Source organism: Nothoprocta perdicaria, unplaced genomic scaffold (genome assembly GCF_003342845.1).
Source record: "Nothoprocta perdicaria isolate Ctin4 unplaced genomic scaffold, notPer1 scaffold_557, whole genome shotgun sequence".
NCBI lineage: Eukaryota > Metazoa > Chordata > Aves > Tinamiformes > Tinamidae > Nothoprocta > Nothoprocta perdicaria.
This window is the reverse complement of record NW_020455818.1, coordinates 1-19,528: the sequence shown is the minus strand read 5'-3', so window position 1 is coordinate 19,528 and position 19,528 is coordinate 1. Positions and strand designations below refer to the sequence as shown.

The following is a 19,528-nucleotide window of genomic DNA, read 5'->3' as shown; positions in this document are numbered from 1 at the left end:
AGGGGTGGCTGGAGCCCAGGCTGTCTATCGAGTTTTACCTGGAGGAGGCTGATGCGACTCCAGGTTGGGAATAATCTCCAAATCTTGTCTGAAGACGTCAGACTGACTCAATCTGGGCGTCTTATCTGAGTGTGTAGAACATGGTCAGCATCTTGGTATTTAGCTGACACAGCACATCTTCCCATTGGTTGTTGGGCTGCCCTTTGGGATATCGTGAGGGAGTTTATGGAGAAGAGCAACACCTGTGTTTGGCAATGTGGAGGGCGGCCAAGAGAACAGGCAACCTGTGTTTTTCTAATAACTTTTACTTGTCTTAGAGGACCTTCTGAAATCCTAATTTACAAATATATTTGCCCTTGGAAGCTTAAAGTCATCTCTTATTTTAGATGTCTGAATTGCTTAGATGGCCGTAAGATATATTGGCTTTGAAATCTATTGATGACTTTTAGAAGTTACCGTTTTGGAAAAAATATTTTTCCAGCAATTTATAACTGTCACTAACATGTATGTTTGACATGGTATAATATGACCAATGAGATATCTCAAGATCTTTTTACCCACAAAAGTCATGCTTTGTTGCTACGTGCATGATATTGAATATCACTTTTCAGTAGTCTGAAGCTAAAGCTAGTGTCCTAGAATTGCACATTTTTCTATGGTGAATTTAGCCTGGAAGCTCCCACCTCTACTCTCTCTCAGACTAATTTGCCTGTAGCCTAAGGTGCTCTTGCCGTAAACCTGAAACACGTACGATACACAGCAGCGTTCTCAACCAGCTGCTTAACGGAGCCTCAGAGCTTCTTCCCCCTTTTATTTCCCCGTTATGGAAATGATCAGATATGAGAGTTTCCGCTACATTTTTTTACTTACCCGCTTAATTAAAAAGTCTTAAGAAAGTCATTGATATCCCTGCCTGTATTTCTCTGTGATTTGTCTGTTTGCAGCCAGCATCACATCAAGTGCCCAAAGTCATTCCATTCTTCTGCAGGTTCAATGTTTCCCGTATCCATTGGGAAGGTGTGAGCAAGGAGCTTGGCCATCCATGCTCCCTCATTCCCGGTGCTCCCGTAGTGTTCATCACCTTAGTGCCTGCTAAGCCCAGACGCTGGGATTCAGCATTCAACAGGGGTTTGTCCCAGGAGGAGAAGGCACTCCCATCCCAAGTGATGGTAAGCAGAGCAGCTAAGCACCTCCTCACTGGTTAAAAAAGAAATGCTGACCCTTGTTAAATGGTAATGTGTGGCATTCTTGCTCTACATTGGGAAACTGCTTCCTGAAAAGCAATCAGCAGTTTTCCACATTAAAAAAAAGTAATAAAAAAAAAAAAGATGGGGTGTGTTTGGGGGAATTGTGAAAGTCTCATTCTAGCTTCAGATTTTGACCAAAATGCTTGCCTGACATTGTGCTTCAGTGCAAAAGATCCAAATCCAGATAAATGACAAATTGTTAAGAATGGATGGAAAGGTGGGAGTTGGGATGAGCATGACTACATCAGTGTAGAAGATATATTTCCAGATGCCATTGAGATAGGAGAGTCCACTTACTCACTGAGACATGTTTCACTGTTCTTGCTCCTTTATTACTCTTCTGCGTTGCAAAGTGTAATTCTGGGTGGAGTCTACATTTGGCAAAAATCTGTTAACCGCACAAAGCTGATGAACACAATAAATTGGTTTCCTCCTCACACCCATGTAGACCCAGCCCACCTCCTGAAACAGATAAAAGGGAATGCCTGAAGCTGTGGAGTCAGAGAAGACTCCGAACACTTCTCTCTGCATTTGCCTCTCTGCAGCACAGCTCTGTTGACTTCTCTTCTCAACTCCACTTGGAAGAAGCAATCATGTCTCGGCAGTCCATCTGCAGAAGCTTTGGAGGCGGAAGCAAAAGGGGATACAGCTCTTGCTCTGCCATCGGTGGTGGCTTTGGAGGAAGCGGGGGCAGAAGCAGGATCAGCTATAGCTCGTTCTCCACGTCCAGGGGAACTGGAGGCGGCGGACGTTGTGGAGGCTTTAGCAGCAGGAGCCTCCATAACATGGGTGGAAGTGGAAGGATTGCCATGGGTGGCTCTTATGGCAGTGGATTTGGATGTAGAATCGGTGGCTTCGGTGGAGGCTATGGAGGAGGCATTGGCAGCTTTGGAGGAGGTGTCATTGGTGGAGGAGTAGGCGGCTTTGGTGGCTCTGTGAGAGGTGGCCCTGGGTTCCCTGCAGGCATTCAACCTGTGCAAGTTGACCCAACCCTCCTGCGGCCAGTCCATGTTGATATTGATCCTCAGATCCAACAAGTGAAGTGTCAGGAGAAGGAACAGATCAAGACTCTTAACAACCAGTTTGCTTCTTTCATTGACAAGGTGAGAGAATGGAACTATATTTGTTTGGGAATGGAGATTCTCAGGAACTTTGCTGTGCTCTGGAGAGGGACATATTCCCCTTCTCAGCTCAATATCGGCAGGGCTGGAAGGTTTGCAGTGATTTTCTCTTCTACTTCTTTTATGTAATTGTGAAAATTTTACATCCATGGGAAAATCAAAAGACTGGCTCTAAAGCTGTCTGCTCCAAGTGTTTCCTTAACTTTTATTTCTAGTGTTCTCTGCAGAGCCAAGACAAGACAATACTCTTTGTAGCTCATAAGCGGAACATTCCGTGATAGGTAGACACATCTAATTTCATACTTTGGAAAGGTTTGCAAGCATAATTTAGCACTTTTTTTCAAACTAATGCAGGCTGAATTTGAGAAACGAATTCCCTTAACTGTCCAAGAAAGCARAACATTTGAGGACTGACACATCTCCCAGGATCCCGGGGCAAATCTCTTACATTCCCCTCTGTGGACTTCCAGGTTCGCTTCCTGGAGCAGCAGAACAAGGTCCTCTCCACCAAGTGGGAGCTCCTGCAGCAGCAAGGGCCTTCTGGGCCAAGGAAGAACCTCGATGTCATYTTTGAGAATTACATCCAGAACCTGAGGAGGAGGCTGGACTCTCTCCTGGGACAGAGGGGAGAGCTGGAGTCTGAGCTGCAGAGCATGCGCCAATACGTTGAGGATTACAAAAACAAGTAAGTGCASGGACCTAATGTGCAAGAAGCAGCCACCAAGGTGAGGAGAGCTGAGCCAGCTCTGAGATTCCACCGCTGTCTTCCCTTTGCTCCTGAGAGCTGAAGAGGAGGCATGTTGTTCAACTAAGTGGGCTAGTCCAAGAGACTTATCTTCTTGTTTTCCCTTCAACAGGTATGAAGAAGAGATCAACAGACGCACGGCTGCCGAGAATGAGTTTGTGGTGCTCAAGAAGGTGAGTCATAGAGGCACCATGAAACTGAGTGTGTGTCCATATGTCTGTCTGTCTCTCTGTGTGTGTCTGTTTGTGTCTGGGAAGACACTGGAAGAAGGCAGCTTGAGGTACAGCAGCTTCCAACAGGAGGCACCGGTTGTCATCAGCTCTTCAGGTAGTAGATGAGAAGGTTCTTTGTCCATGTGATCTTCCCTTAGGATGTGGACTGTGCCTACATGACCAAAGTAGAGTTGGAATCAAAGGTGGGAGCTCTGACTGATGAAATCAACTTCCTGAGGAACATCTACGAGGAGGTAAGAAGGCATTTCTGTTTGACTAGGTGTATTTAATCCTGGGAGTCACTTGGGCTCTCTGTGATTGCTGTTCCATCCGCACCTCCTCAGAAATTCAAGTTCATCCATCTCTCAATTTCAGGAACTGGCTCAGATGCAGACCATCAGCCGGGACTTATCTGTAGTGGTGTCTATGGACAACAACCGTCATCTGGATCTGGACAGCATCATTGAGGAGGTCCGACGTCAGTATGAGCAGATTGCTCAGAACAGCAGGGCGGAGGCTGAGGCTTGGTACCAGAGCCGGGTGAGTCTCACATAGTTGAGGGTGCTCTGATGCTCACCATGGGTCACTTCACTCCTTACCTTGGAGCAAAGAAAACAGTGGCGTTCTCTGTAGCTCCTGTCACTCAAGGGTTATTTTGTGTCTGTGTTGTCAGTATGAGGAGCTGCAGAGCACTGCTGGAAGGCAGGGGGACAACCTCCGTAACACCAAGGTGGAGATCCAAGAGCTCACCAGGAACATCCAGAGACTGCGGGCTGAATTGGAGAATGTGAAGAAGCAGGTGAGGCTCCTTGAGCACTTCATCCATGTTGAGTGCTGGCATCTGGGTGGGTTCCAGAGGAGTCATCTGAGGGGACCAATATGGTTCATGTTTTAGGATGACCTTGCTTGTTCCTGCCTCTTCTCCATCCCATTTGTGCTGTGGAGACTGTTCCAATGATGGGATGTGGAAGGGGACTGAGAACCTGCCTTCCTTCTTTCCCAGATCCAGCAGCTGCAGGCAGCTATTGCTGAGGCAGAGGAACGCGGTGAAATGGCCCTCAAGGATGCCAGGAGGAAACTGGAAGAGCTGGAATGTGCCCTGCAGAAGGACAAGGAGGACCTTGCTCGCTTGCTGAAGGAATACCAAGAGCTGCTGAACATCAAGATTGCCCTGGATGTTGAGATTGCAATGTACAGGAAACTGCTGGAGGGAGAGGAGAACAGGTGAGATCTGCTGTCCTCCTCAGGATGGATTTACCTCCTTTAGGATAGATTTAGATTTCATCACGTGTCATAACCTAAGTAAATTTGGGCTTTGAATTGGGCTCATTTCTTCTAGGAAGAAGGCCGTGAGAGGCAGTAGGTCCCAATGGTTTTGGTTGGTTTTAAGAAAAGCAGAAGATAAGACAGTAATTGGGAAATGCAGTGTTGTGCTTAGCTGAAATGCCTTCTATTGTATCGCATAAATAATCTGTGTTCCTCTCCCCTCCTAGGCTTTGTGCAGATAACATGTCCAACGTGAATGTCTGTAAGTATCACGTAGTCTCCTTGCTCGCCAAATGCCTTTTCTAGGAGGTGTCCCTGGGACCACCAGCCTGATCACCGAGCCTTGATTCTCTTCCAGCTGTGGTAGGCAGGACCACTGTTGCTGGAGCCCGACCTGGAGCCTTCGGAGCCGGCAGCGGCGTGGGAGGAGGAGTGTGTGTTGTTGGAGGAGGAAGCATCATGGGAGGCAACTGCGGCACGGGAGGTGGAATCCTCAGCGGCGGCTTCTCCTCGGGAAGTGGAAGGATGTGCAGCTCCGCTGGGGGCAGTTTTGGGCCTGGGGCTGGATGCTCCTCCGTGCGGAGATGTGTCACAACCACGACGGTCAAGTCCTCAGGTGTAAAATACTGAGCCCTCCTCAGCTCCTCCAAGGAAAGAAGCATTCCCCACCTCCGGCCAGCGGTGCAGCCCCTCAAGTCCAGCCCCAGCACCCAGCAAACCGAAGAACTGCTTCCCGTAGAGCTCACAGCTTCCCTCCATCCCTCCTTATGGACCTTGGCAGTAGAACACCGTCCTGTTGGCAGAGCCCAGCTCCTCCTTCACTACTCTCCGGGGATGAAACGTTTGCAGCTCTGTCAAGAAATCTCTCCCCTATGGATGCCGATCCCTGGGGAATTCATCCGCGTTGTGCGTGCTGGCTCTCGCACCTCGGCTTGCCATGCTGTCTGAGTAGGGGTGGGTAGAAAAAATGCTCTTTCCTTTCACTTCCTACGGTCCTTTTGGGATCGCCCATGTTCCCTTGCGACTCTTGCATGTCCTGCAAGTTGCCTGCGTGCTTGTTTCGGCTGTATCAGGAACCTGAGTAAGCAGAAGGAAAGACATCAAGTCTCATAGTCAGATGTAGGAGTGAGGAACACCTCTGTGGAGATGGACATCTTCTCCAGGGAGGAGTATTTCGGCAGCTTTAGTCTTATAGAGATTTCCTTCCCTCTTCTCCTTTGCACCTGATGTCTGTATGGCCATATGGAGAATTAGCAGGACACAATGCTTGCTTCAAGGTATTTTGTTAAGTGAGCCTTATTGCACTATTGCTTTTTACCAGTTCCCCATTTCCTCTTGTTTCTTTCATTACCAATAAACTGCAGACAAGTCAAATGATGTCTTTGTGCCACTATTGTGTAATGTTCCTTGGGGGAAGAGCCTAAGTGGAAAATGCATTTGGAGGGTGCTTTTTTTTTTTTTTTTTTTTTTTGCATAAGGAATAGCAAGGCAATGCTCCTGTTCCGGAGTGGGAATCACCAAACCACAATTTTCTGCCCCAGCGGAAACCACTGTGGTGTGTTGGGAAAACACAATCCCCACCACTTTCCTTGGGTTATTTCCCAAAGGTAGAATTATTTGAAGTGAACGCTTATTTTTTTCCATATGTGGTTGTGAGATTGAGAAGTTGGAACCTTGACTGGGGTGCTCACATGGAGGTCTACAACGTGTATATGGGGTTCACTCCTTGATAAGGGTGTTGACCCTTGACTGGGGTGCTCACACGGAGGTCTACAACGTGTATATGGGATTCACTCTTTTATAAGGGTGTTGACCTGCCTTTTAGTGTCCACTTGTGCCCCATCAAGGAGCTTCAACCATCACAAGGACAAGTGGCACCCTCTGTCTGACAAGCAGGGCTCCTACACGGGCCCTGGCATCACGTACGTGAGCAGAGGGAAGGCCTGGGCATGGTGCACGGGCAGGAATTGCTCATGGCCAAAGCGGTGTGCAAGCAAGAACCACAGCCCCAAACCTACCATTATGACTCCAGCTTACCCAGCTGGATTAGCCTTCCATAAATGATATCCCATCATAACCAAATTAATTTGATTAAGGCTTGGTTAGATTCTTTTTAAGGGTTGGGAGGAGCAAGATTTGGACCTCTAGGTGAATCAGTCCTGACTGTACTACTGTACCTGTAGCGTCTTGGGGCGGGCTCAGCGTTTATGTGAAAAATCATGAAAATGGAGCAGATCTTCATTCCAGAGTCCTTGCCACTCCAATGGGCAAAAAGAATGAGGAGGAAAGAGTAATTTTTATTTGCATTAGCATTAATCCCATGCTGTTTATTTTAAATCTTCAAATAATCCTTTTAGTTGATAAAAAACTACATGCATGATAAAAAAAAGTTGATCTTAGTTGATACATCTGGCTTCTTCATCTGATGTTTGCATCACACCTTGATCTGCAGCTGTAGGCTCTGTCCTACAGGAAACCACACACTTTTCTAAGTTCCCTCAGTTCTCCCTGGAAAGGGGCCAGGCTGGAACATGGAGGTTTATCTTTCCATCTGCTGTGCTCATGAAAAGTGGAGTAACACTAATTGCTCAGGTGCTTCAGACCTGAAAAAAGGTTTGAATAGTGCTGTGAAGCTCCCCTTCGTTTGCCCCATGCAGCATGTCGATAGCTGCCAGCTCTAGTGAAAAAGTAGGTTCATATTTGTAGATTCATATCTGTAGCAAAGGGGTCTGTTTTGTTTGAAAGCAAATGAGGAGCAGCCTCAGTCTCATCAAGCCACACCTGCTCAATTATCAACTTTTTGGTAGACCTGTTCCTAGTTGCGTTTTTCAGGTCATTTTTTGGCTTGCAAAAGAGATGGCAAGTTTCTCACACAGAGCCTTCCACTTGGTCTCATCATTCAGTCCTCATAGAGAGGTTGTAAGACCACGGGATGCAATGTGGGACTGATGACCTGTTCATCTCCATGTCATTTAGAGCAAGAACACCTGGGGTCTACATACATGAATAAGACTGGAAGAAGAAGAGAACAGGCATCTGTTGTCTAACCCTCTTTGTGGAAGGTGAAGGGTTCCTTCTAGTGGGGCATAGAAAGAAACAGAATACTCTTCCCCTTCTATGAGCTTATTGGGGAAAGAATCCAGGTGACATTATATTGGCTGTAATTAGAGCTGTAACCAATTTTTAATTGTTGCTAATCATGTTTATTATGGGAGGGCCCCAGTAGTAGCCAAGTTGCTTACCTTGGGTTGGGTACTGCACAAATACAGAGAAGACTCACCCCCTTTTATAGTCTTATTGGGCAGGATGATGAGCAGCTGGTAGGTAGGAAATATTTGCCTTTATGAGTGGCGCTGCTTTGTTATCACCTCTGCCTCCTTGGTCCTGCATTTACGTGGCACATACCCGCAGAGCAGCACTGGAGATGTTGAGGGCAATGGTTCTGAGCTGCAGAGAGCTCACAGTGCTGGATTAGCATCTTCTCAGTTATTCGCCTTTCATGATGTCTTCTTTTCTGCAATAGGCTCCTGTATCCCATAAACAGCTGTAAGCATCTTGTATGTTCACTTTATTGCTTCCAAATCTACAGTAGGTTTGAAACCTGGATGGAATTCCTGGCCTGGTGTTGACTTTTAAGGTCCTTCCCCTTCTTTGCAGATGGGTAGAAACCTCGGAATTTCTGGAAGATGGGTAGAAACCGCAACATTTCCAGAAGTAACTTGCAAGGCGGAATAGGAAGCGTTGTTATCTCTGATAGTGGGAGGCGTGGAAACAGCCATGAAGGAGGCTGTGTAACCCAAAGCTTTAAAATGCTGAAATCAGCATCCTTATCTCCACATCTAATGGCATTGGCAATGCACCGAGCTCACTCGCTTTTAACTCGACTTGTCTATTCAAGTTCAAAATTATCTTAAATAAGAGCTAGAAGCCCTCCTGACCTCTGTACCTTCTCACGTGAGACTGAACTCAGCATATCAAGGTCAGTCCTTTAAGTCTCCGTGCTTGAAGCTGATTTGAAAGAATTTTAAAACACACCAATCAAGAACCTAAATGCTTCTGTGAGGAAACACCTCAACACATCTATTGAAAGCTTTGTAACTGCCAGAGAAACTGGGATAGGATTTGCAGAAATTCACCTTCTGGAGACCACATCACTGGTGCCTGAGAACAACCCTCCCTCATCACATCCATCACGGCTTTGATTTAGGCGCATCAAAGAACTGCCTCGATATTCCCAAGATCCCTGAGATGCCCAAGAACTGCCTGATATTCCCTTAGCTTTGTGCTCACGATCCCACACCCCACATTTTGTGACTGCTTCTAATGCTGGTGGTAAGCAGACCATGCTGCAATTCCTGGCATGACACGAGAGCATCCCCTTTGAGCTAAAAGTAGGGATGGAAGAAAGCCTGCACCTCCTGTAGCCTAGGACCAAGGCTGACTTCTTGGCACGCAGGATGAAGACGGGGTAGAAATGGCCACAAAATACCACTAGAGGGCTTGCAAACTGTAAGGGAGGCTGCCCTGCTCCCATGTACACCTGGACTCGTTCTTGTCCTCCAGGTGGATGACAAATCGGCTGTCCCATAAATTACGGGTCCGGCTGAGAAGAGAGATTCAGGTTGTCTACAAAAAAACACAACCTAAAGGAAGGGCTGGTTTTATTCCCAGTGTGGCCACTGCCCACAACTAAGAGAACAACGACAGAGGAAAGGACAAGGGATGCGCTGCGTTTGCACGTAGCCCGGTTGGTGACAGGTCTGCTTGTTTGGCTTGGTGGTTATTTTGCCGGGAGCAGCACAGCTCTCCACGGCTCTGAACGTGGTGAACACTAGAGGGCTCAACATGGGCATGCAGGACATACTGCTCTAATATTCTTTACTGCACAAGGGTTTATCCCTGTGAGACGCAGCAGAATAAAGCCAGGGCAGCTGTGGGCTTGGCAGCTGTGCTGGGCTCCACACACGTCCCAGTTCTGCACACTGGGATTCTGCACCGGGAGCAAAGGGCAGCCGTCGGCCAGGGTGGAAATGACTGAAGGGCGAAGATAATTCCTGATATCCTCACACCTCAGTTCCGGCCCTCTCGGGCCATGTGACAATGGGTGATGGGAACAAGATCCACGTGATGCCTTTGTGAACAAGAGCGGTGCCACGGGGTAGACCTGGAGTCCAAAAGAGCTGAGCGCTCAGTGGACTTCACTCTTTCCCCTCAAGCTAGAGTTTGTGTGGGGGCCCAAGAGAACTTCCTTGTTAAATGAAAGCTTTGACGGTGGCCCCTTCTCACCACGAGCCTAAATGACCAGATTACCTAAATGCCTCCATTTAATGGTGGACGTTACATGAGAAGAAGCCTAGGCTACGTGGCCTTTCTACGGATCTTTCCCTTGCTGGGTACGAGGCCCAAAACTCCAATTCTTTTTGTGTTGCTTTCCCAACTCTCAACATGTTTTGTTGTTCTGCAGATGGGACTATCTCTGCATCTGCAATAATTTCAGTAATTGAGGTGCCAATAACTCCCAAAGAGTGATTTATTCAATTGATCAGTCCGACCTTGATTAGATTAATTATCATCTCTAATCCATCTTGGAAGCCAGCCCAAGTGATATATAAGCATGATGGTGCGGGTGTGGTGAACATCCTAGAACTAATGATGCTCTGCAAGGAGAAGGCAGCGCTGGGACCCACTTCTTTGATAGGCTGCTAATCAAGTTGTTTACTGGATCCTAAATGTCTGCCAGAATTATTCACAGCTGTGATTTGAACTTCCTATTGGGGTGGGAGGGTTGTTATTAAAACTGTTCTCAATCATCACCAGTCTCTTTGATGCCTACTCCACTGCTTTTCGCATGTTTTCTATCTGGAAGAAGATGAAAAGGAAGCACAACTCTCTGATCGAGTGTGCTATTGATTCCCAGTCTAGCTAAGAAGGACAGATGCCCTGAGTAAACTTGCCCATGATGGACATTTCTGGGATTTCCTTAATTTTAGCAAAAAAATAGCAAAAATGGCGAAGATCTAGTGTTTAATGCCTTTGGCTGATAAAGGAATCCATGCAGGTGGTGGCTTGGATGAAGAAGTCTCTCTCAGGAGAGGACAGCTACTCTGTCATGGCTAGGTGATAGCTCAGGTGGCATGAAACCAACCCTGCTTGGCTCATTGCTTCCATGTTCGAAGCCACGCACGTTGCTTGTATTCCTGCTGGGCAGCAGCCGCAGGTTGAAAACAGCAGTGTTTGCTCATGACACACCGTGCATTTACCCTAAAGTTCAACCCAGTTTCCTCTTTGCCCTCTTTTTTCCTTCTCTCTCTCTCTCTCCTCCCTTTATTTTTTGCCCTGCCTGTATCATTTCTCCTCCTGAAACCCTTTGGAGATTCCATCTGTGCTTTGCTCCAGCACCGCACGCCCCAGCTCGAGGGCACAAGCTGCAGGACGGCTCCGAACAGCCTCCGCATGGAGGCAGCCCCAGCGAGTGCCAGGTCTCCTGGGGCACAAAGCCAAACTACTGTGTGCCGTGTTGACGCTCCTGAACTGCTTTCCCAACCTGTGGTCCTACTACAATTGGGTTGCAGCTTTCATGCCTCCTCTGTTACTCAACGCAGCAAAAAAAAGTCCTTACTTTGGTTGTCTTCGCTTGCTGCTTGTGGAAGAATCAAGACTTGTTCAGTATTCAACAGATCTTGGGAGATAAGAGAACATATTAGGTTAGCCAATAAAGTAAAAAAAGAAAAAAGACAAGCTTCTACTTCTTCAACTCGCTGTTATTGCTAACAACAGCAACAGCAAATTACTTAATTATTTTCACACAGTATATTAAATTGATACTTTCACATTTGTGCAGAAGTGAGAGATTAAGAGATACCATAGGCACGATGAGAAATTTCTGAACAGATCATTTGATATTATAGGTGGTTACAAGCAACTCGCTGACCGGCTTGCCTTCCTGTGACCCTAAAATAATCATCCATTTATTAATATAGCCATTAATTGATTCTTAACAGGACTACAAGGTAAAATAGTATTTGTTTTGTATTGGACAAATACCTGCTGGTCAAGACGCGAGACTAAAATCCAGGGTTAATACAGAGGCATCCAATCGAAGACAAGTGTCTCCAAGGTGAGACAAAGGTAGGAAGTGACTGGCCCAAGGTCCCACCAGATGAAGTTCATCCTGCCTAACTTGGCTTTCTGAAACACCAAAGTCTCCCCTGAAGCCATCACTTATCAAGGAGAAAGACGCTGCTCAAGAGGCAACTCTCCCTTCTTAGTCTTCTCCTCGGTGTCTCCTTAGCTTGGTTTGATGTCACTCTGGTTATGGACTGAGCGGTTGGTTCCATTCACTTTTCTGCTGGTGGTTACCGATAGATCTGTGACGCCCTTCATCACAGAGTTTTCCTAACTCTGCCCGTGTGATCACAGTCACCTTTTTTTCAAGTTAACTTATGGCCCTAATTATGCAGATATTTAGGCAACTTGCCATCCAGATATCCCATTCCAATCCTATGTATGTATGTTGATATCTCTTATCTGGGTAGTTATTAAATCCAAGTATCATATTTATTAACCTGCTACTGTATTTGTGACCACTGCACCAATGTGCAGTAGCTGCCAATTTCCTTTCTGTGCTTACCTATCCATCACCAGCTCAGCTGATGCAGCTCGAAAAGAGCAGGGATTTGCATCTCATGGCTACAAGAACCAGCTAGATCTTTGCAGAATGTTAGTCATTTAAGCTTTCTATTTTAAGCTGATTTAAATGGCCCTGCAAAACTTAGAGGTATTTTCTTGAGCACGTATTTCTCCCTGAGCAGTTGGCCCCATGGCTTAGATGCAGAAGACTTGGTTTAAAGTCTACTTGAGTTGGAACGAGACAGATGTGGGCTGGAGACCGGCAAAATTCCATGGACAATGCAGAAAGTTCAGAAAGGAACACTGCTGTCACCTGTGTCTGGGACCTCCATGTGGGAGGACTAGACCACAGATGTTGGGTACTCTCAACTGGAGAAGCCCAGACAAACTATTGGAAATGAATAACTTCTGGGATACAATTTGAAGTTGTCTTATAGAAATCCTCTCAAAAAAAGAGACCCAATCACATGGCTATCTGAATAGTCCCTCAAGAATTCCACTCCTGAGTAGACTCTGTGATTAGCCATCCTTGCTAAGGAATTGAACCATTGAAGCTGTGGTTGTTTTGGCCATATTCGAGTTGGGAAACGTTGTACTAGCTCTCTGAAGGGATCAGAACAGAAGCGACATGTGCACATCTTGAGCTCTTCGCAGGAAACAGGAAGGTATGGCCAGAAGCTCCCCCTTCACTGGAGGTTGTGGGAGCATCTCTCCGAACTGGGATGCGGTACTGTTTCTGGAGCCAGCTCAACGAGTTCAGGCGTGGCTTGGCCCGTTGTGCCAAGACTGAACTGTGCCGGTGACAACCACAACAACAGCAACCCACATGCCACGCTCTTGGATAACGTGGCACGTGGTGGGCTCTCTTCTCATGGGGTTTGCAGGAGACCTTCTCAGTGAGGACACCGCTGCCCCAGAGGTCTGTGCAGTTATTCTAGATGTCCAGATACTGCCTGGGTTGCTTCGTGCAGCCAGCTCGTGTATGGTTCGGGGGCAATGGTTTTGTGCAGACATCTATCTCACCATCGTTCCCAATTGGGCTGGCTTGTTTGGCCTGTGGGTGTTCCCTCCCCTAGGTCATAACACTTCCTTGCAAGATCTAGGCTATCTTCCTGATGTGGAATTCATTGGAAAGAGACGCTCTCAGACTGAAAGGAGCAGGGATGAAGGTGAAATCCATCCCAAAGAGCAGGCCACAAACTCAACTAACAGGTGAATAACGCTGAGTGTTCGCATTTCTGCCAAGAATCATTATTTAAGGCAAAGGGGATATTTTTAGCTCAGATCACAGAAGAAAAAGCATAGGACATGACCACAGGATCTCCTCATCTCCTGACAGGAGAACATATATTGCCCTCCTGGTTTGTCTAATTGCTCCTAGGTCACACAAGTTTTAGTCTCTGCAGTTCCCAGACACAGTTTGTCCCATGAAGGTTTTTGAATGGAGCAGATACAACTTCTTTATCTAAATAAGAGCAACAATACAGGACAAATGGAATAGCTCACCCTTGTGATGCAATTCTAATATTTTGATAAATCTTGCCCCAAACGGGTTACAATTGCCCCATCTCCAGATGCTCCTCTGTTCACTTTTAGAAATACCATAATTACAGAAGTTTTTGTTAACCACAAGCCTTCTTTCTGCTGTGATTCTCAGTCCAAGTCAGTGTTTTGTATAATAATTTGGGGGAAGAGGGGAAAACAAGCGGGAAACTTGTAGGCAAATCAGGTAATAACGGCTGCTACCTCTCCCTGCAAACCTTTAATTTCAGGAATTTACAAGGCACTTTCCCAATGGGACCGGACCAAGGATTGCCAAGCCCTGACCACACAACTGCTATGACGCTGAACCGTTTACAGTGTGGTTTTGTGCAGTACCATTGGAATGAAATGCATCCCCTCCAGCTGAAGCCCAGCTCATCCTCATGTTGTGCAAAGGACATAGGGATGGTCTTTGCCACTTGAAAACAGCTCCCAGGGGTGCTTTTGGTAACAGGGCATCACATTGCCAGGGTCTTCTTGAGTTACTGGTCAAAGCTGAAGCCTTTCCCGGTGGCATTTGTGGAGCATGACTTGTCTCCACGATGATCTTTAACATGACCATGGACATTTTCCACACCAAAGTACACTTGAGTGGAATCAGGGACAGGAAGGTGTGGAAGGATGGGTTGGGTGGATGCACATGGGGAGAATCTCGGTTGAAAAGTTTGAGGATCAGCTCTATACTTGGTGTATGGTATCATAGACTTGAACTTAGGTGACATCATGATAGAAGCTGAGCTGCCCTCTCTGACCCCGTAATCAATGAGGACTCTATAAGGGCTACACCAAGGCCTTGCCTTGACACCAAGACACCTCCAAAAATGAAATGTCAAGAGAGGCGGGAGAAAAATGGGAGAGTACAAACCCCGGTAATCTGCACTGAAAACTCTGCAAACTGTAATTAATGATGGAGGGCAGGCTAACTAGATAAGGAAATCTCATCCGAGCAAAGCTTGTGAGTCAAGTAGGATTTGGAGAATTTCACAATTCCTCTATTGGTGTGGGATGTTTACTCTGTTGCCTGTTCAAGAAGCCATTAATTGCTGCCTGATGAACCAAACCCAATAATAAAATTAACAAACCTGCTGATTACCACGGAATGGAGACCAACTCCTCCATGAGGTATAAAGGAGAACGTCCATCTCACCCGGCAGAGGAGTTGAGGCTCCTTCACTCTCATTTCTCCTCCTTTTTACAGCCTCCACCACCTACTCTCTTAACGCTCTGCAGGTGACACTATGAGCCAGAGGTTCTCCAGATTTTGGGATGGGGATTTCAGTTCTTTTTCTGCTCACGGTGGCGCACTTGGCAGTGGGCGAAGCTCATCTGCCATAAACCGCTGGAACAACAGAGGAGAAGAAAGATATGGTGATTATGGGTACGGTTATGGCAGCAGGAGTCTGCATAACCTTGGTGGGTTTAGGAACGTCTATGTCTGTGGAGGCTACAGTGGAGACGAAGGAGGATATGGAAGGTGCCTGGGATTTGGTGGTATGAGACACCTTGGTATGGGCTTTGGCAGAAGAGGGTATCCTGTAGGAGCTTTCCAAGCAGGGCTTGGTAGCGTGTGTGGAGGAGGCTTGGGCAGGGAGGCATTTGGAGGTGGCCCCCACCGAAGTGTCTTTGATGAGCAAGGGGCCAGAAGGAGCTTTGGGCAGGTAGGTGTCAGTGGAGACATGGAAGAGGTGCGTGTCAACACCAGCCTGTGGAGGCCAGTGCACATACAAACCGACCCCGACCTCCAGAGAGTGCGATCAGAAGAGAAAGAGCAGATTAAGACGCTCAACAACAAATTTGCATCGTTCATTGATAAGGTAAGTCCCCTTTTTGCTTTTTATCTGGGAGAGGGGAAGAGCAGGGGCACCTGCTCTTAACACAACTGATCCTTTGGCCTCCTCTCCTCTAAACTTACCGCAACGGCCAGATTCCACTAAGTCACTAGCAAGTTCTTAATAGCTTGTTGTAAACTCTGCTGCATGAATCACTGGAAGATACTTATCCCAGGGCTAAATATAAGTCTTTTTTGTGGCAGCATCATAATGGACTATGGAGTGTCACTGACATATTAACCCATTCCCCTTTTGAGGAAAAACGAATCCGCACGGCTAACAATATTCCAGGGCGTGAAAAATATTTGTGCTAGGAAGAGAAATGGATAACAGACATCACTTTGCTTTTCCAAAGAAAGCAAAACGTTGCATTTCTTCAGACCACAAAATGATGTGTGATCTCTTTTCTTGGAGTTCCTAACCTCTTCCTGCCAGTCAATGGCCCTCAAATCTTTCTCCTTTACCTCTTCCATTGCTTTACACTACAACTCTTCCATCTCTGTGCCCAGTAGTGTCTTCTCCTGTCTTCTCGGTGCTTCCTAATCACAAACACAGGAACAAAACATCCATCAAAACACTTCCACCCACACAGACCTTGCACGTGCCTCTGTTGGAGTGGTGACGTGTGGCTGCATAGGGTGTAAGCTGGTATTTGTTTTCCATTATGACTTAAGAGCTCCTAATATTACCTTGTAGGGAAAGATACACCCAGGAGTCATAAGTATGCTTAATCCTGGAAAAATATGAGGGCTCTTGACATCCTTTTATTTGGGAAATATTTTGGATGTCGGCTGCCAGGTTAGCAGCCTGTTTACTATCCTCTCCGAGGAGATGCTATCCTCCTGGTTTGCTTAAGAGGCCAAATTGGAGGATTGTAGGTCTTGTGAACCTCCTCCTCTGAGATGAGACACATCTGAACATCTCTACAGTCCTCACGTTCACCTAAGCTGTCTCATGTGTTGGTGTCACAGTTCTGACAGTCGGTCCCAGCCTACCTTTAGATGTTACTGTGGTGGAAATATTAACTAGTGCTGATTTGACGTCATTAACAGCAAAAACCGCTGCTTCCCCCAGAGCTTTCCAGTGACAGAGATGCTCTTCTGCTTCGCTTGCAGGTCCGATGCCTGGAGCAGCAGAACCAGGCTCTACTCACCAAATGGGAGCTTCTGCAGCAGCAAAGTGCCCGGCCGGAGGAAAGCAGAAATATCGCGTCTTTCTTCCAAGCCTACATCAGCAACCTGCAGAGGCAGCTGGAAACGCTCCAGAGCCAAAAGGAGCAGCTGGATCCAGAAGCATACAAAATGCTGCAGCTTGTTGAAGACTATAAAAAGAGGTGAATGCTTCTACACTCCTCAAAGGATGTGTGACCTTGGTGGGAGCAGCCAAGGACTTGACTCCTTTGAAAGAGCCAGGCTAGAAAATAAGAAAATATGAAAATACGAGTTTACCATTAATGCTGTTGTTTTTATCATGATCATTTTTACTGTTTTCTGATCCCCTTGACTGAAGAATTATGATGAGCTACCTATTTCTTTTCTCTGTTGCAACAGATTCGAGGACGAAATCAACAAGCGCACGGGTAAAGAGGAGGAGTTTGTGGAGCTCAAGAAGGTGAAGTAATCCAAGGCACCGAGCTAAAGCACGAGATCTAGCTTGGAGATAGAGCACCTCTGTTGCCACAACTCTTCTGATTTATTTCCAAATCACTCTTCTTGGTTCTAGGAGTTAGAAACTTCTATTTCTGCTGCTTTTAAAATTAAAAGTGAGGTTATTGGGCCATTGTTTGCCTCTGGGAATGAAAGATTTAAAGTAATGCACCAAGTTTAGCAAGAACTGCGCTTCAGTGGAGAGCCTGACATCAAAGAAGTGCAAATATGCCTGTGGTTCTCTTTACAGGAACTGGACAGTGCCTACATGGGAAAAATGGAGTTTGATGTACGGGTGGAAATACTGAAGCAGGAGCTTGAGTTCCTCAGATGCTTGTATGAAGCGGTGAGTATGCTTCTTGGACTGGAAGCTTTCCTTTGGGTGATTCAGGGCACTTATCTTCTGAAGGTTCCTAGAAAATCTCCCTGGAACAAGGCTTAGTTTATAGAGGGGGTCATCCTAAGCCCTCCAGGGAAGTGCCTTTTTGCCACCTTTAGTAGAAAAAGGGGGTTGGTGTGGCCTGGAGGTTGGAAGATACACCTGGAACCAAAACTGGTGGTTGACCTGTAGGACTTGGAGGATGCCAGGCTCCGGGTGAAGCAGGATGGGAATTTCTAGTGGTTGTCTGAACAGAGGGTCCCATTTCATTCCTCATAACATGATCCCAACTGTTCCCTGAACTGTCAACATCCAAAAGCTTGATTTCCTTGCAGGAGCTGTCTCAGCTGCAAGCAGTAGTTGGTGACACCAACGTCAGTCTGCCCATGGACAGCCACCAAGAAGTCAACATGGATGGCGTCATTGAGGAAATCAGAAGGGAGTACGAGGGAATTGCTCACAAGAGCAAAGCTGAGCTGCATGCCATGTACCAGGGCAGGGTGAGTAGACAGCAATAAGACGGGGAAATAATCTGCCCAGCTTGGAGATCAGTGGACAAGAAACCGAGTGGACAAAAACTGCTCTTTTCCCTCTGCAGTACCAGGAGCTCCAGAACATGTGGGAAAATTACCGGGACCAACAGCGGAACAGTTACCAGGAAATCCAAGAGATGACCAGGCAGATCCAACAACTGCAGCGCGAAATTGAAATCATGCAGAAAAAGGTAAAGCTGATGCTTTCAGGGCAGGATGTCTGCATGGGGAGCCAATGCAGAATAATGTGACCGGCCCTTTGGAGCCAAATCTGGACACGATGTGTTCCTTTTGAACTGAAGCAGGTTTTTATTTGGGTATCTATGCTGCAATTTAATTTGGGTTAATTTAGCTGGATTTCTTTTTTTTTTTTTGAGAGAGCTATCACTGAGGTGGGTCTTTCCAAGGTCTCATAAGAAGTTTTGAAAATCCAAGTTCTGTTAAAAGGAAAACCATTCTGCTTATATCCTGTACAGAATGCCAGCCTCCAAGAAGCACTTAGGGACGCTGACCGGCGTGGTGGCTCTGCCATCAAGGATGGCCAGGAAAAGCTTCAGGAGTTGGAGCAGGCTTTGCAGCGGGCCCGAGAGGAGCTGGCTCGCCGTCTGCAAGACCACCAGGAACTCCTTAATCTGAAGCTGGCCCTGGATATTGAAATTGCCATGTACAGGTCACTCCTGGAGGGGGAGGAGACGAGGTGGGTACAAACCATTCAACCTGGATCCAACCGCCTGCTCAGAGCAATCTGTCCTATAACCCATCACCGAGATCAATAAATGAACAGCTCTCTGGAAGGGATGAGCACTTTCGTTGGGTTATTGATTCGTTGGGTTATTGATTCGTTGGGTTGTTGGGTTATCAACTGTTTTTCAGATTTACTGGGCACACTAACTAAATGTTACCTTTCTTTCACAGGATACAGGAAGGGTCACCAGCAACAGTGTGTAAGTATCTCAAGGTGATGGATGGCTTTCTTAAGAGTCCTGTGACCCTTTGTTTGTCTGGAATGATTAAAACCATGGGGATATTAATTTAGCTTCCTGGAAACATGGGGCATCTGTGAATGTCTTGGGGGCATGTGTGTGAACACTTGTGTATGGACTGTGATTACTGCTGCTGCTATTACTGTAAAAAGGTAAATATGATGATTTCCTTGCAGGTGTCATAGACAACACTGCAAGCTCTACCGGTGGCATAAGAGGAAGAACTAGAGGAGGATGTCATCCTGAAGCTACTGGAAATGTTTCCGGACAATATGGCTCTAGGGGGATAAACAACCCTGGAAATACTAGAACTACAGGTTCTCCTGAGAGGGGTGCATACGGCTCTGGTGGTAGCTCCAGCTCTGGAAGAAGAGGCTCCATCTCGGGTGGTGGAGG

The 19,528-nt window shown here is 46.7% G+C and overlaps 2 protein-coding genes across 2 annotated transcripts; both read left to right on the top strand.

The window, feature by feature from the left end:
* Positions 1-1,840: 1,840 nt before the first annotated feature.
* On the top strand, positions 1,841-5,221 carry LOC112955322 (keratin, type II cytoskeletal 6A-like). Its single transcript, XM_026048597.1, has 9 exons — positions 1,841-2,350; positions 2,839-3,053; positions 3,226-3,286; positions 3,484-3,579; positions 3,701-3,865; positions 3,999-4,124; positions 4,329-4,549; positions 4,819-4,853; positions 4,950-5,221. The coding sequence occupies exons 1-9, from the start codon at positions 1,841-1,843 to the stop codon at positions 5,219-5,221; spliced, it is 1,701 nt and encodes a 566-aa protein (XP_025904382.1).
* A 9,640-nt stretch (positions 5,222-14,861) lies between these two features.
* On the top strand, positions 14,862-18,846 carry LOC112955325 (keratin, type II cytoskeletal 1-like; the record flags this gene model as incomplete). The annotated part of the gene is made up of 8 exons (XM_026048600.1): positions 14,862-14,884; positions 15,075-15,576; positions 16,707-16,924; positions 17,142-17,202; positions 17,488-17,583; positions 17,952-18,116; positions 18,215-18,340; positions 18,626-18,846. Coding segments are annotated over exons 1-8 (1,412 nt in total), but the record flags the coding sequence as incomplete, so codon positions are not given.
* Positions 18,847-19,528: the final 682 nt, after the last annotated feature.